Source organism: Musca vetustissima, unplaced genomic scaffold (genome assembly GCF_032173495.1).
Source record: "Musca vetustissima isolate MV318-11 ecotype Yass unplaced genomic scaffold, APGP_CSIRO_Mvet_v1 utg9657, whole genome shotgun sequence".
NCBI classification, from domain to species: domain Eukaryota; kingdom Metazoa; phylum Arthropoda; class Insecta; order Diptera; family Muscidae; genus Musca; species Musca vetustissima.
In genome coordinates, this window is record NW_026883679.1 from 1 (window position 1) to 14,756 (window position 14,756).

Consider the following 14,756-nt stretch of genomic DNA (forward strand, 5'->3'; position numbering starts at 1 on the left):
TATCGAATTGAGTCTGGAATGATGCAAGGTTTTGTTGAAATCGGTTCATATATAATACATTTGCTATATCAAAGGTATGTCCGATTGAGACATAGTACTATTAATTGTCTGTGTTAGGTTTCTTTGAAATCGTTCCACATTCCATATATCACAAGCGATTTTTCATCCTCGCAATATTCTACAAAAATGTTGCTCATAAGATTTTATATAGAGTCATCAAGACGAGAAATCGACATTTTAACGTTAATTTTTTCGGAGAAAAAAATAACCGTTTTCTTTAATTTTTTAGCCGGGCATTCAGATAATACAACCGATAATAGTCCGGTTCAATAAATTTAGGACGTTTTGATTACTTGCTTTCTTTGGGATCTCTTGTTTTTTATTTTTTTTTTTTTGTTGTGTAAAAAATGCTACTCGACAATTTAATATGTTTACTTTATATGACTGGCTGTCTCTTTTCATTTCGAACCTTCTTTTTTATTCGCGTTACTATTCCATTAAAAAACATATTTTATTATTTTTTTATTATTCAAAGGACATTATTTGAATACGATGATCAACATCGGATTTATCATCTCTTTCTTCATCTGTTTGATGGGTCAATGTTTTGCAAACAAAGGCGGTTGCTATCTGTGAGGCAAGCGGTGTTTTTTGCGGTGCCATGGAATCTGTATGTGTCTATACGTGTAAATATTATTGATATTTTTAGGCATGGGCGAATATTAGAGTAAAACGTTAAACATGCTGTGTCAGAAGAGAATTTAAATCTAAATTTCTTGGAAAGTTTTAAAATACCTAGAAATATCTGTTTTCAAATAAAAAAGTTAAACAGACAAATATACAAATTATTTTAGAAGTTTTACATGTACTAATTAAACTGTAATTATTTGAAATTTATTCATATATTCTGTGGCCATTCGAATATTACGATAAGTACGATGTAGAAATATAAATGTATGAAAATGTTTACTTTGATGGGAATGTTTTTTTTTTTTATTTAAGCCACAAAAGATCTCTTGTTGCAATATTGAAATGTATAAATACATTTAGCATATTGAATTCAGTGATTATTTGCTTTTCAAGCGACAGCCTAAACGAGTGGTCGATAAATTGTGAATTATATACGGAGATTTTATATATTTTTGAAAAAATGTTTCCAACAAAGTGCCTATTGTTTTTGGGATTTGTGCTGGTGGTGACCATGTGTGTGGAATCGCAAATTGTAATAGTTGAAACTAAATTTAGTGAATAATTAAGTAAATTAAATAATCATTTAATTAATTACAGATGACAGGTGGTGTACAACCTGTTAAGGATCTAAGTGAAGTTGAGAGGCAATTATCGACATCATTGTCGAGACTGGAGAATGGTGATGGTCCGCATTATAAGTGAGTGCAATTTTTATTTATTAGTGAATAAGTTGCAAAATTGGGGAACATTCAATTGAATGTGCAACAAAAATACAAGTTTACCGTGAAGTAAAATTTTAATTATTACAACATGTTCACAATATAAACAATCCGATGGAGGTTAATTTGGTGGACATATAAAACATTAATATTGCATTCCAGGGAAAGTCAAGAGATATATTATATATGTTTGTCCCACTCAAACATATACCAAAGCTGACTTCAAATGCGATCAACATATTTTTGGCTAGAGTCCGATCTCGATTATAACCCTATTTTGCAAGCAGTACATTTCAAAAATAACTTTTTATATACCCAAAGTGAATGCTAGAGAACAGTATGAATTTTAAATCGGCCTATAAAGGATTCCTAAGCAGAGTATAATCTAAATTAATATAGTGATAGTTGCAAAATATTTTCTATATGTAACCACTATTTGACATAGATAAAAAATCGGTGTTTTATGGTGTCAGTGCTTCTGTTATACAAGGCATATGCAGCCAAATACAGGTTGAAAATGTGGATAGAAACAGGATCGAATATATTACATGTGAAAACATGCATTAGGGTGTGTATAACAGTCGGTGTTGCATACCGATATTTGTCCTCAGCATATGGTTTGCGGAGGCCTACGGAATTACTGTCTAGTAGATAAATTTGTAATTAGGGTGTGTATAAAAGTCGGTGTTGCCTACCGATATTTGTCCTCAGCATATGGTTTGCGGAGGCCTACAGAATTACTGTCTAGTGTATAAATTTATAATTTTTCAATATAGTGACAGTTTATGGGGGAGGTATCAGAAATCACGGACCTAAATAATCGATAACTACTACAAATCTTTCATGTTTAGACCTTACAGAAATTACTGTTCGATTTATATAATGAGATGACCATCTGTGGGGAGGTACCAGTATAAGTTATCCTATAGACCTCATCTTTGGATTTAATCTAGGTTTGCTAAAATATTAATATTAATTGCACAGCGGATCAAATCGTTTACTTCAAAAGCTTCGTATAAAATTTACAAGTTTTTAAAATTGTGATCCTTAGTTGGGGACCGATGGGCCCCATCTTCGGAATTGATCTAGACTTGGAAAAAGTATTACGTGAAAATTGGAAAGTGTCATCTTCAAACTTTGTACAGGTTCGATTAATATGTTGGTTTGGTTAATTTTGACCATTTGTGGGGGAGATACCAGAAAGAGGTGAAGCGAAATTTCCCCATCTTCTAATTTGATAGAAGATTGGAAAAAAAATTACGATGTGAAGAGTTTGGTTCAAATCGGTTACTCTCATCCAGTAACCAGACAGACCGACGGACTGGCTTTTGTATATCGACTCCAACTTGTCTGATATGGATTCGGTCCAATAAAACTTTAGGCACAAAAATGAGCCTCATCGAAGATATTTTTGTTATAGCAAAATGTATATGCCCCCATTAGCCAACATGGAATAACAATCGATTTTCGGAAACCCAGAAAGAGGGATTATTTAAAATGTGTTATGCCCTCGCTTTTAACACTTTTAAACGAATTGACGTTGAAATCGTTATACAGGTTGCAATGTTAAAGTAGAGCTTTAAAATTTTTTCACTTAGGTTGGTTAAGGTTTTTGGTTTCAACCGAAGGTGCTGTAATTTGGCATTCTAGGTTTTTTGGACAGTGAATAACATCCAATATAATGCTCCGCCCTAATTTTTATACTTTTATGGAAATCCATACTCCAAATGAAGTGAGAGTTATATGAAAAAATCTTTTTTTAGAAATGTTTAAACTCATTTCCATTGTTCCCATATAAAGTCCCGCCCATTGAAGGCATTTTATGCGTTCTGGGTTCATTTCCCTACAAAAGTGACTTTATATTGGTTGTAATTCCGTATTTCGGGTTCTCATTTGGGTCCTTACCAAATATGTTCAGCCATATTGAACTTTAGAATAGCTCCAATATATGGGTACCTCTCAAATTTCAGTATTTTGGGTGTTTGGGCATGTTTTTAAACCAAATTGGCTTTAATTTAATATTTTGAATTGCTATTGAGTGTCAAATATTCTTAGCAAAATTATTATTACCGGTCCCGCTTTGGTACAGGATTTCAAACATCTGCTTTCCAAACATTACGTGTCATTTTCAATATGTTTAAGGTCCTAGTCTAACCACAGTGTCTATTTAGGTATTTCATTTTCTATTGGTAGATCCGATATAAGTATTTTGAATATCCACCGCAATGTGGAGGGTATAAAAAGTTCAGCGGGCCGGATTGTAAAATATTGATCAATGGACATGACGCTTTTACTAGCTCTCGTTGCATTTTCCATCCGAATATTTTGTAATTTAACATTCATAAAAAACTTCTTCGTAGAAATGTGTCAATATAAGTCCCTTTTATTAAATATCCCCAATATTTCCATATGTTGAAGTGTCTATAATTTGGTTTTCGTTTTCTTAGAGGACAAACTATCTTCTGTCAGACAATTTTATTAGGTTTATGTTTCGAGTTTGCTACAATAATACAAGGGTCGTTGTTAGGTATTTTGAATCTGTTGTTCTTAAAAAGTTATTTTTACTAGTTTTGAATACTTTCCAATATACATCTATCTGGGATATGACGAAAATACCATATATTCTAACATTTCCGGGTTTAATATTAAATTCAAAAAAATCAGTTTAAAACATCTTCACGTACGAATCAAATCTATGTTCTAAATAATATAATTACGTTTTGCTTTTTAATATATCAAATATAGAATTTTCCAACGTATCTGATTCTAATTACTTTGTATTTCATATAAATTATTTTATTTTATTTATAGATTACGTAAAGTTCACAAAGCCACTAGACAAGTTGTGGCTGGATCATTGACTAGAATCGATGCCGATTTGGAGGATTCGAATGGTAAAGTTAAACCATGTAAGGTTTCGATATGGTCCCGCCCATGGTTGCCTAATGGAATTGAAGTCACTTTTGAATGTGACGACGAACCCAAAGTGGTTAGAAAACATAATGCCTAAGACGTAAGAATGGAATGCAAATTTTGAAGTGGATAACTTTAAGTTCCTTCTTATAAGTAAAAAAAACTAGAACAGTATATGCATTACTTAAAATTAATATAATAAACAATTAATGTATAATAAAATATAAAAATAAATAAATTTATATTGGACTCATTAATTATTAACAACATTATATTTTTGAAGGTGTCATAATATGTGTAAAACCATGATTTATTTTTTCTGAAATCGATAGATTTAAGACAATAACAAAATTACACCTTTCCGTGACAGTACCAACATATTATACGGATCTAATAAGCAAATTGTGCTTTAATGTAAAATTGTTATTATGCAAAACTACTTTTGTCTGCTTTGAATATTATTTCTTTAAAAAATTTATTTTTATAAAGACAAGTAGTTTAATTAAGAACAGTCATAACAACGAAGTTGATTGAAATAAATTCAATTTGCCCCATCAATTATACAATTTTCAAAATGACAAAGTCTATGACATCATAATATATGTATTTTTTTTATTGTATGCTATGACAAATCAAATTGACTTAAACCCATTTTAAAATAAACGTTTCAATAATAAAACCAGTGAGCGGAGCAGTATAGTCCGACGGGCCGACCATATGATACCCTACACTGGTTCTATATTCTGAGCTTGGGCAATATTTCACAATATTTGCATCCTCTTGACCGACTAGAGGTCAAGAAATATTAAACATATTCAGTACAGCCCTTCTACTCACTTGTCCAGATTCCCTTCACCGTGGGTTGTGTTGTGATCTTCGGCTTTCAATTTTGGCCTATAGATCGACTCAAAAAAAAAAAAAAAAAAAAAAAACACCAAAAAAATAAGTTTTCGGGCTACTTCATACTAAAATGATAATCTGAACATTACCGAAAATTATAGGCGTTGTCGGTTATCATAACTTGAACCTCATGGAAAATTTCAAAGCGATCAGAGCTATATTTCCGCCCTCTAGTATGGTAATGGGTATCTAATTAATATATTAATACGTAAGCACCTGTAAATATTTATGTGTAAGTCCTACATACGAGTACATACGAAAATATAATTGGTATCAATTTAAAGGTCAACCACTCCTCTTGAACATACTATCAACTTTTCGGGTCTAGGACCTTCAGGTGCAAATATATACCCCATAGAATACAAATGTTGTAATTTTTCACACAAAAGTCAGGGTCCATTTGACCCGCTAAATATTGACCGATCTTTATCAAAACGGGCATACTTATTCTTTGGCCCGATCCCCTTCTCCATGCCTTAATTTTAAGTCCTACCTAGATATGTCGGTAGGTATTCAATACGACATTGAATACGTTGGAAGATATGTCGGTATGAATTATTATTACAAAATTATTTAATACTAGCATAGGCCCGCTACGTTGTTAGCGAAACTTTTTATAGTTAAATAAATAAACATTATTTTAGCTACGCAATATACTTTTGGATTAAGTACAAATTTGAAACATTTTTATTATAGGTTTTATATCTTAATATGTTTGTTTTAATCTCAGATCTTACTCCGTATTTCTTTCGTACAGAAACGTTAATGCTTCTGTCCTACTAAATCGAGTACAAGTTCTGTAAGTTTACTATTTTCTCGATCGTCCCGATGGACTGATGTAAAAAGTTTTATAATACTGTGTTAACCTTTTTTGTTCCTTCCGGTAATTTAATACTAATGGTAAAATATCTAGTTCGTTTTAGTACTGATAGTAGTACCCTTATAGTACAAATTACAATTTTGCACGGCGCATCATTTTTTATTCAGAGACCTGCCTTTATAGTGAAGATTTCCATTTAAATTGCAGAAATTTAGTATTTCTGGTGCGTTACGTATTTCAAAATACTCAATGGTATTGTCGGTATTTTTAGTATATCCTCATAATAATGATCCAGCCCATTATTCATTACATCAAAAGATCGATCCAATGTGGTTGGAAACATCATTGGAAATATCAGTATTGTTATTTTAGAAAATTTGGAACTCTAGCATTTAAAATTGACTACACTTTAGTACTTGTGATGTTCAGCGGCTTATTGCATAGTTTCACTTATTTGTATTTGAAGTCTCGCCTGTTTTTCACTGCACTAGAAATTTTAACCAAAATTCACATAATCATTCGCTGTACTATAGATTCATGTGGGATTCGAAACTATATTTCATATAACCGTATATATTTCCATTAAACATTTTATTTACCATAGTCAAAGAGTAATACTAAAATTCGGATATCTTTCTCTAACACTTTCTATTTAGTACTTTTTACTAAAAATTAAAAAAAATACTTTTTTTAATTTGTTTAAACAAAATATACATAAAAAATTTCAGGACTCTACCTCTACTCGTTCTGTCGTATAAAATATTTAGTACTTTAAGTACAAATGTCAAACAATATTGCCAAAAGCATTGTTTTTATATCCACCCGTACCGCCGTATACAATGTGTTGTACTTTTTAGTACATTTTAGAAGTTATTAATGCAAAATTTTTATGTATAAATTGTTATTGTCATAGTTCCAGATAACTATTTAATAACAGGTTCCTATCTTCATCCATTCTACCGTATACAATATTTAGTACTTGTATTCGATTCGTATTCTATTTGTTTATAATATACAAAAAATGTTCCCTTACTGTGCAATATTTTGTATTAATGATGCCATTTAGTACGAATTCTCAATAAACCAAGCCTGTTAATTATAGTTGGACATTTTTGTACTCTAAATTTACATTTATATTTTTTACCATTCACTATGGTACAATATTTAGTACAATTTTGTGCATATCGGTCTATTTGTAATAGTTAAGCTACATACAAAATTTCAGATCTCAATCCACGACTTTTCCATTATAAGTTAATATTTTGTACCATTTTAGTACAAATTTCAAAAATATATTAATATATAGCATAGTATTTGTAATAATTAAATCTATGTGCCGTGTTTCAGATTTCTATTCCTACCGGTTCCATTATACTACAGTATTTAGTACTAATTCCAAAAAGTTATGCTTAGAGTAAGCTACATACAAAATTACAGATTTCTATTTCTACCAGTTACATTGTATTTACATATTTAGTACTTTTTATCGCAACTTTAGTGCTAAATTCAAAAAAAAAAAAAAAAAATGGCATAGTATTCTATTTGTAATAGTTAAAGCTATATGTGAAATTTCAGAACTTTTTTAATATATTCTAGTACTAATTTAAAAAAAAATATGTTTGCCCATCATTCTACTTGTAATAGCTTAAGTTACATACCAAAATTCAGATATCTATCCCTACCTGTTTCATCGTAGTATAATATTTAGTACTAATTTGCAAAATTTGTTCACACATTCTGATTTGTTTATAAATGACAAAGCTGCATACCAAATTTTAGAGTTGTAGTTCCAACCGTTCTGGCGTAATATAGTTTTTAGTACTATTTAGTACCATATTAGTTCTAATTTCCAAAAATTATTTTTTGTACATCATTTTATTTTTAATGACTTAAGCTACATACCAAATTTCAGACATCTATCTCTACATTTTCCATCGTAGTATAATATTTAGTGCATTTTAGTACCTTTAGTACTAATTTCCATAACTTGTTCACAAATTCTGATTTGCTAATCACTGACAAAGCTGCATACCAAATTTCAGAGTTCTACTTCCAACCGTTCCGGAGTAATACAGTTTTAGTATTTTTTAGTACCTTTTAGTACTAATGTCCAAAAAATATTTTTGCACAGTATTCTCTTTGTAATGGCTTAAGCTCCATACCAAGTTTCAGTTATGAATCTTCACCAATTCCATTCAAATACAATATTTAGTACTTTTTAGTACATATAAGTACTAAATTCCAAATTTTTTTCACAAATTCTAGTCCGCTCGCCATAGACAAAGTTACGTGCCAAATTTCAAAGTTCTACATCTAACCGTTCCCGCGTAATACAGTTTTTAGTACTTTTTAGTACCTTTAAGTACGAATTTCCAAAAACCCCGCCTTATCACACGCCTACTCACCAAACCCCACCTACATGCCAAATTTCAAGCTTCTAGCTTTAGCCGTTTCGTCTGGGCGTTGATGATCAGTCAGTCACTTATAACGCAACTCTTTTATATATATAGATTAAAACATTTTAAATTTATTATGTCAATGGTCATATTTAATAAGTCCAAATGTAAGTTCGGTCCATGGTGTATTAAGAGATGTGGTCATTGTAGTGACGTGGTTACAATTGATCATTTGGGGTTTTTAGAAAATTAAAGATCAGTAGTGTTGGCGGTTTATTTGGGATACCATTTGTATTTTGTTTTTGCAAAATAGTCAGGCTGAATCCCAGTTTGTTGTTTTTATAAAAAACAACTATTTATTAGTGGGGAATGTATGGCATTGTTTGCCGAGGGGTAAGGCAGGGAAGACTATAGTTTCGGACCACGCCACTGATCCTCATCAGTTCCCTTAGTTTTTTGTTGGGATATTCTCCCCAGAAGCTATTGCTTCTATACAAAAAACCTTTCATACCCAAATGTCTCTTGTAACAAAGCGAAGTACTTAGCTGACCAACGACATAAACTGCATGAGAATTTCGCTGGAGCCTCACTTCGAGGTTAACAAGGCATTTACAAACAATACCACACCTTTCCCACTGTTGTGTGTTGTCACATCGCGACAAATGCACACAACGACTTTGTTGGTGTTGCTAGTATACAGCAACAAACCAAACAGTTCAACCGTGCCTGCGTCTACAACTTCAGTAGTGTTGGCGGTTTATTTGGGATACCATTTGTATTTTGTTTTTGCAAAATAGTCAGGCTGAATCCCAGTTTGTTGTTTTTATAAAAAACAACTATTTATTAGTGGGGAATGTAATGGTATCCCAAATAAACCGCCAACACTACTGAAGTTGTAGACGCAGGCACGGTTGAACTGTTTGGTTTGTTGCTGTATACTAGCAACACCAACAAAGTCGTTGTGTGCATTTGTCGCGATGTGACAACACACAACAGTGGGAAAGGTGTGGTATTGTTTGTAAATGCCTTGTTAACCTCGAAGTGAGGCTCCAGCGAAATTCTCATGCAGTTTATGTCGTTGGTCAGCTAAGTACTTCGCTTTGTTACAAGAGACATTTGGGTATGAAAGGTTTTTTGTATAGAAGCAATAGCTTCTGGGGAGAATATCCCAACAAAAAACTAAGGGAACTGATGAGGATCAGTGGCGTGGTTCGAAACTATAGTCTTCCCTGCCTTACCCCTCGGCAAACAATGCCATACATTCCCCACTAATAAATAGTTGTTGTTTTTTTTTTTTTTTATAAAAACAACAAACTGGGATTCAGCCTGACTATTTTTCAAAAAAAAAAAAAAAAAAAAAAAAATTAAAGATCTATTTAAATATATTTGTCAATATACATCTCTGAATTGATAAATTCCACATAAGTAGCTGTAATTTATGCCCTTGTTTTCCAGACGATGTAAAAGTTAATGTTCTATAAAAAAATTACCCTAAAATTGATAGTATCAATTGAAAATATCGCTTCACTTATTTTATCTAAACCACTAATAATTGTTTATGTTATTTTGGGGATTTCAGACACGTTTTCCAACATAATTGGCTCCAATTTTATATATTGGGTGGTAAAACTTCCAATTATATATCGATGTCCTATGTTAGCTCAGGAATAGTTCAGGCAAGGTTTTTAACGACTTTTATTGGGCAGTGATTAATCTTTAGGTATATCCCCCATATAACATTGCCTACCACCTTTCGGTATTTGGGGGAGTTGGGGCACATTTTTCAACAAAATTGGCTTAATTTTTATATTTCGGAATTTCTGCGGGGTCGTAAACACCGGAGTTGCTGTCTTGTATATAATCCACGAGCATTTTATTGAGGATGTCTACGGAATTACTGCCTAGTGGAGCATTTTTTTATTACATTTATAATTTTTCAAAATTGTGACATTTTGTGGGGTGGTACCAGAGATGATGAACCTAAATAAACGATAATTGCAATAAATCTGCAATTTGTTGATCGTACAGGAACTACTTTTATATTGACTTTATTGTTATACTTGGTTGAAAATCACTAATAATAAAGTTTTACTGTAGAACGTATTATTCGTTATTTTGAGCACGTTTTTTTACATATTGGCTTTTTTCACATTTTTGGTTCCTACCAAAAATTATGAATATCGCCTCACGTTTTGGTATAATTTCCATACAAAAATATCGCCCTATTGTGTTCCTAGGCATATTTAACAGCCTAGATGGCTGTCATTTGGCATTCCGTTTTCGTTGTCGGTAAAAAGCTTTACATAACGCGGTCAATACGTTGATGGTCCGAGCCCAATTTAACAACCCTACTCATACATGTTTCGACATAGATCACTTCCTGGAGGTAGATATAAAAAATTTAGGCCCAAGAGAACTTGACATGTTCACTTGTTAAGACTCTTTATATTGATGTTGAGGAAACACCATATGTTTCTACGAATATCAGAGATAAATACTCCATAACATGAATTTAATTGAGGTCTGTAGAACTCTATTTTTATATTTTGCAAAAATGTACCATTAATTTTTTGTTTGTTTTAAATCTTTGACTCTTGCGTGGAACTTCTTGTTGGTAGGCAGTGATTGCACCTATCTTGCAAGCTTAATGAAGCGCATCGAATATGCTCACATTGCAATCAACGCTTTGTTTTGATTTTCAATTATCAGCCTTTATTTAATTACAAAATCGAATGACTCATATGCCATTCTCCTGGACTCTTTGTGATATTAAAAATATTCCATAAGTTTTGAATTAAGTAAATAAACAGTAATATTATTACAATTTCATTGTTTACGATAAAATAAAATATACAGATCAACTAGCAATGTTTGTCAAAGTCATATCCTTATCGTAAATGCAATTTATTGAGGAAATAGGGAATTATAGAAAGGAAAAAGAAATAGGAAGTTATTTTAAAGATGTTAATAACACAACTATTTTGCAAAAGCAAAACTAAAGCAATTGAAATCGCAAAGTGAATAAATGACCTGTAATTTTCTTAAAAAATAAAGTTATAGTGAAAGTTTTTTCAAAAATAAATAATTTATTCGCTTAAAAAACACAAAATATAAACGCAAAATTTATATTGAAATAAAAAATATTCTATGGAACTAAAGCAACTTATTGATTTTTTCTTATAAATAAGCAAATTTTGCTAGTAATCGACAGCATAACCATTATTTTTCATTACGGCATCGGACCTACGAGACATTGAATCAATAAAATATTCAATTTGATCCTTGGGTGTACTATTCCTCGCATCCTGAACCTTTGGGATGGGGTTATGTTTGTTTATGAATCCATTTTGATTTTGCTATCTATGATGCCTCAAAGATTTTTCTTTAGGGTGAAGATCTGATAATTGTGCTGGCCTTAATAAATCCCTTGTTTTTGACTACCGCAACAAATCTATGACATGTTTCACTGTATGTTTGAAATTATCGTCAAGCTAAAATCCCAAGCAAGCGGTATATTATCTTCAGCGAAGGAAGCCATAACATTTTGAACACATTTGCATGAACAATCCGATCCATTACTTTATAAATCTCGTAAATAGATGGAACTCCATTAAAAGAAGAACATCCCAATACCATTATTAATCCAAATTAATTTCATAAATACAAATACGATATTTCTGGGATTATTTGCATTTGTTAAACATAAAAATTCTCACATTGACATCCCTAATGACTTGCTATAATACAACAAATATATGCACGAACATTTGTTTTCGTTAAATTTATAACAGCCGTGAACTGGACTGTTCGTTCAGTCGTTTTAAGCTTTTCGATACGGCAGTGTGGACGCTTCGGAAGAAAGTTGAAAGTTGAGTTGATAAACGCAAACATACAACGAAATATTTATTTTCAACGCACAAAAGGTGATTCCATTTTTGTTGTTGTTGTAGTTGATATTCAACGACCGATAATAAAGACACGGCATATACAAATCAACGCACATACATATATAAATTAAAATACTCTGTTATTGTTTATAAACACTTTTTGTTTTGCTTTTGGTCAGATGGCAGATGAGTCAATACCTATTTGTGGTGGCATTTCACCGGTGTCCGATTTTAAAGATGTTGAGAAGGCCCTAAATAATTCTTTGTCTAAATTGGCTGGTGGTGATGGACCCAATTACAAGTAAGTCTTTGTCTAATATCAACATTTGTAATGCTAGTATAGTTTTTTAATATGATTTTCTTTGTTTTCAGATTGGTGAAAATTTACTCAGCATCGAAGCAAGTTGTTTCGGGTACACTAACCCGAATCGAGGCAGATCTTATGGATGAAAATGGCCAGATAAAAAGATTTAAAATTTCAATTTGGTCGCAACCATGGTTGAAAAACGGCATTCAAGTTACATTTGAATGCGATGGGGAGCCAGCTGTGGTCAGAAGTCATGATCCCTGAGGGGACATTTGAATGTGTTGCATTTTTTATTATTATCAACAATATTTATTCAGTCTGGTTGTTTTTATACATTTATGATATTATATTTATATCTGTGATACTATAAAATGTACATTTCAATTCATTTTGAAAAAAGGGCCGACTAGCACATCTGAGTGCATACGACCATATAATTGGTATCAATTTAAAGTTCTCTTGGATATACTATCAACTTCTCAACTTCTATGTCCATACGCCATAGAATACAAATATTGTAATTTTTCACACAAAAGTCAGGGTCCATTTGACGTGTTTGCAAATTATAATGGACAGACGGACGGACGGACACACATGTCTAGATCGACTCAGCTAGTCGAGAGATGACGATCGGTATACTTGTGTCTAGGACCAATATTTCGTGGCGTTACAAACTTTTGGGGCTGCACAATGCTATAATACCCTGACAACATAGTTGTGTAGGGTATAAAAAACCACGCTTATGGAAATAATAAAAAATACTTTTAAAAGATCCACGCTTAGGGAAATAATACGAAAATATTAAAAAAATCAGCGCTTGTTTTTATGGAGATTATAACAATTTTTAATTCCAATTAATTTAATTCCACCTTCGTGGAAATGATTTGAATTCAAGTATATACAAGTATTTCCCATTCGCAATATCAAACATACTAGAAGCAATATCAATATACACAATTCCAATGTCCTATCTCGAATTTTCCTATCTCTATAGTAATTTTAACTGACGGGATCTCCGACGAATATTTTGAGGTGTTGCAAACAGAATGACACATTGAATATATACTCCATCTTATGGCGGAGGGTATACAATTTGGAAATGAATCATAAAAAAATCATCTTAGTCGGATAATATCTGCAACCTATACTATAATTACGAAAATACCTGGATAGACGGATCGATAAATCGATTCAGAAGATGATTCATAGAGTATTCTCAAAAACACTAAATATGTTACCCTCTACTTTAATTCTGCATGTTACAAATAAATGCACAAATGTATAATATACTACACCGCTGTGTGGTATAGGGTATAAATAAAATACAAATATAACTTAATTGTCGATAGCCACCAGGCGAATTCATTGTTATCGTGTATAAAAAACGAAGCACATTGTAATTGTCTATCTATCCAGGGAAGTGCAATTCATAATAAACATTGGTGTAATGGAAAATATTAAATGTGTCACAACACTGATAAAATCTATATTTTGCTATGAAATACATTCAACACTTATGGTTGGGCAAGGGATAAGAGATTGATAGTTGGACTAAATATGAAATGTGACAGAATAACGCAAACAAAGACAATCAGTGTGGATGACATTTAAAGTGCAGTTGAAATCTATTCAATTTTGATTGCTTCACTTTAGTATGTCAATGTGTGCTAATACATACATTCGGATATTATTTTATTTGTATCAGGAAAAATATAATATATATAAATTAAGAATTAAATAAATTATACCATAACAATATGGGCCAAAAATACCAGTTTTTGGCTATAATAGAATCAGAGGGTTTATGAAATAAATATCACATATAAGTGTTTCGGGGACGCTGATTACGATTTTGCAAGAAAAAAAGAATTAAGTAGGATGGATCGAAATAAACTTTTTTAAAAATTTAATTATTAAAAATGGTTTATAAACACGTTTTATAGAGCTTTTGAAAATCAAATAAAATTAACCAAACTTTGGATTAATCAGACTTTTAAAATCAAATAAAATTAACCAAGAATTAGCGGATCAAACATAAGGAAATGTTAAAGAAAAAATACATATTGTATATATTCGTGATCAGAGTTGATTCCTGTCGAATTTATAATGCCCGTCTGTCGAAAT

General features: G+C 31.7%; 2 protein-coding genes across 2 annotated transcripts; both read left to right on the forward strand.

The window, feature by feature from the left end:
• Positions 1-1,150: 1,150 nt before the first annotated feature.
• LOC133330647 (sarcocystatin-A-like) lies at positions 1,151-4,423 on the forward strand. The gene is made up of 3 exons (XM_061539059.1): positions 1,151-1,222; positions 1,288-1,388; positions 4,221-4,423. Exons 1-3 carry the CDS (start codon positions 1,151-1,153, stop codon positions 4,417-4,419), a joined length of 372 nt encoding a protein of 123 aa, XP_061395043.1. The 3' UTR covers positions 4,420-4,423.
• An 8,081-nt stretch (positions 4,424-12,504) lies between these two features.
• On the forward strand, positions 12,505-12,896 carry LOC133330646 (sarcocystatin-A-like). The gene is made up of 2 exons (XM_061539058.1): positions 12,505-12,626; positions 12,698-12,896. Exons 1-2 carry the CDS (start codon positions 12,505-12,507, stop codon positions 12,894-12,896), a joined length of 321 nt encoding a protein of 106 aa, XP_061395042.1.
• The last annotated feature ends 1,860 nt before the right edge of the window (positions 12,897-14,756 follow it).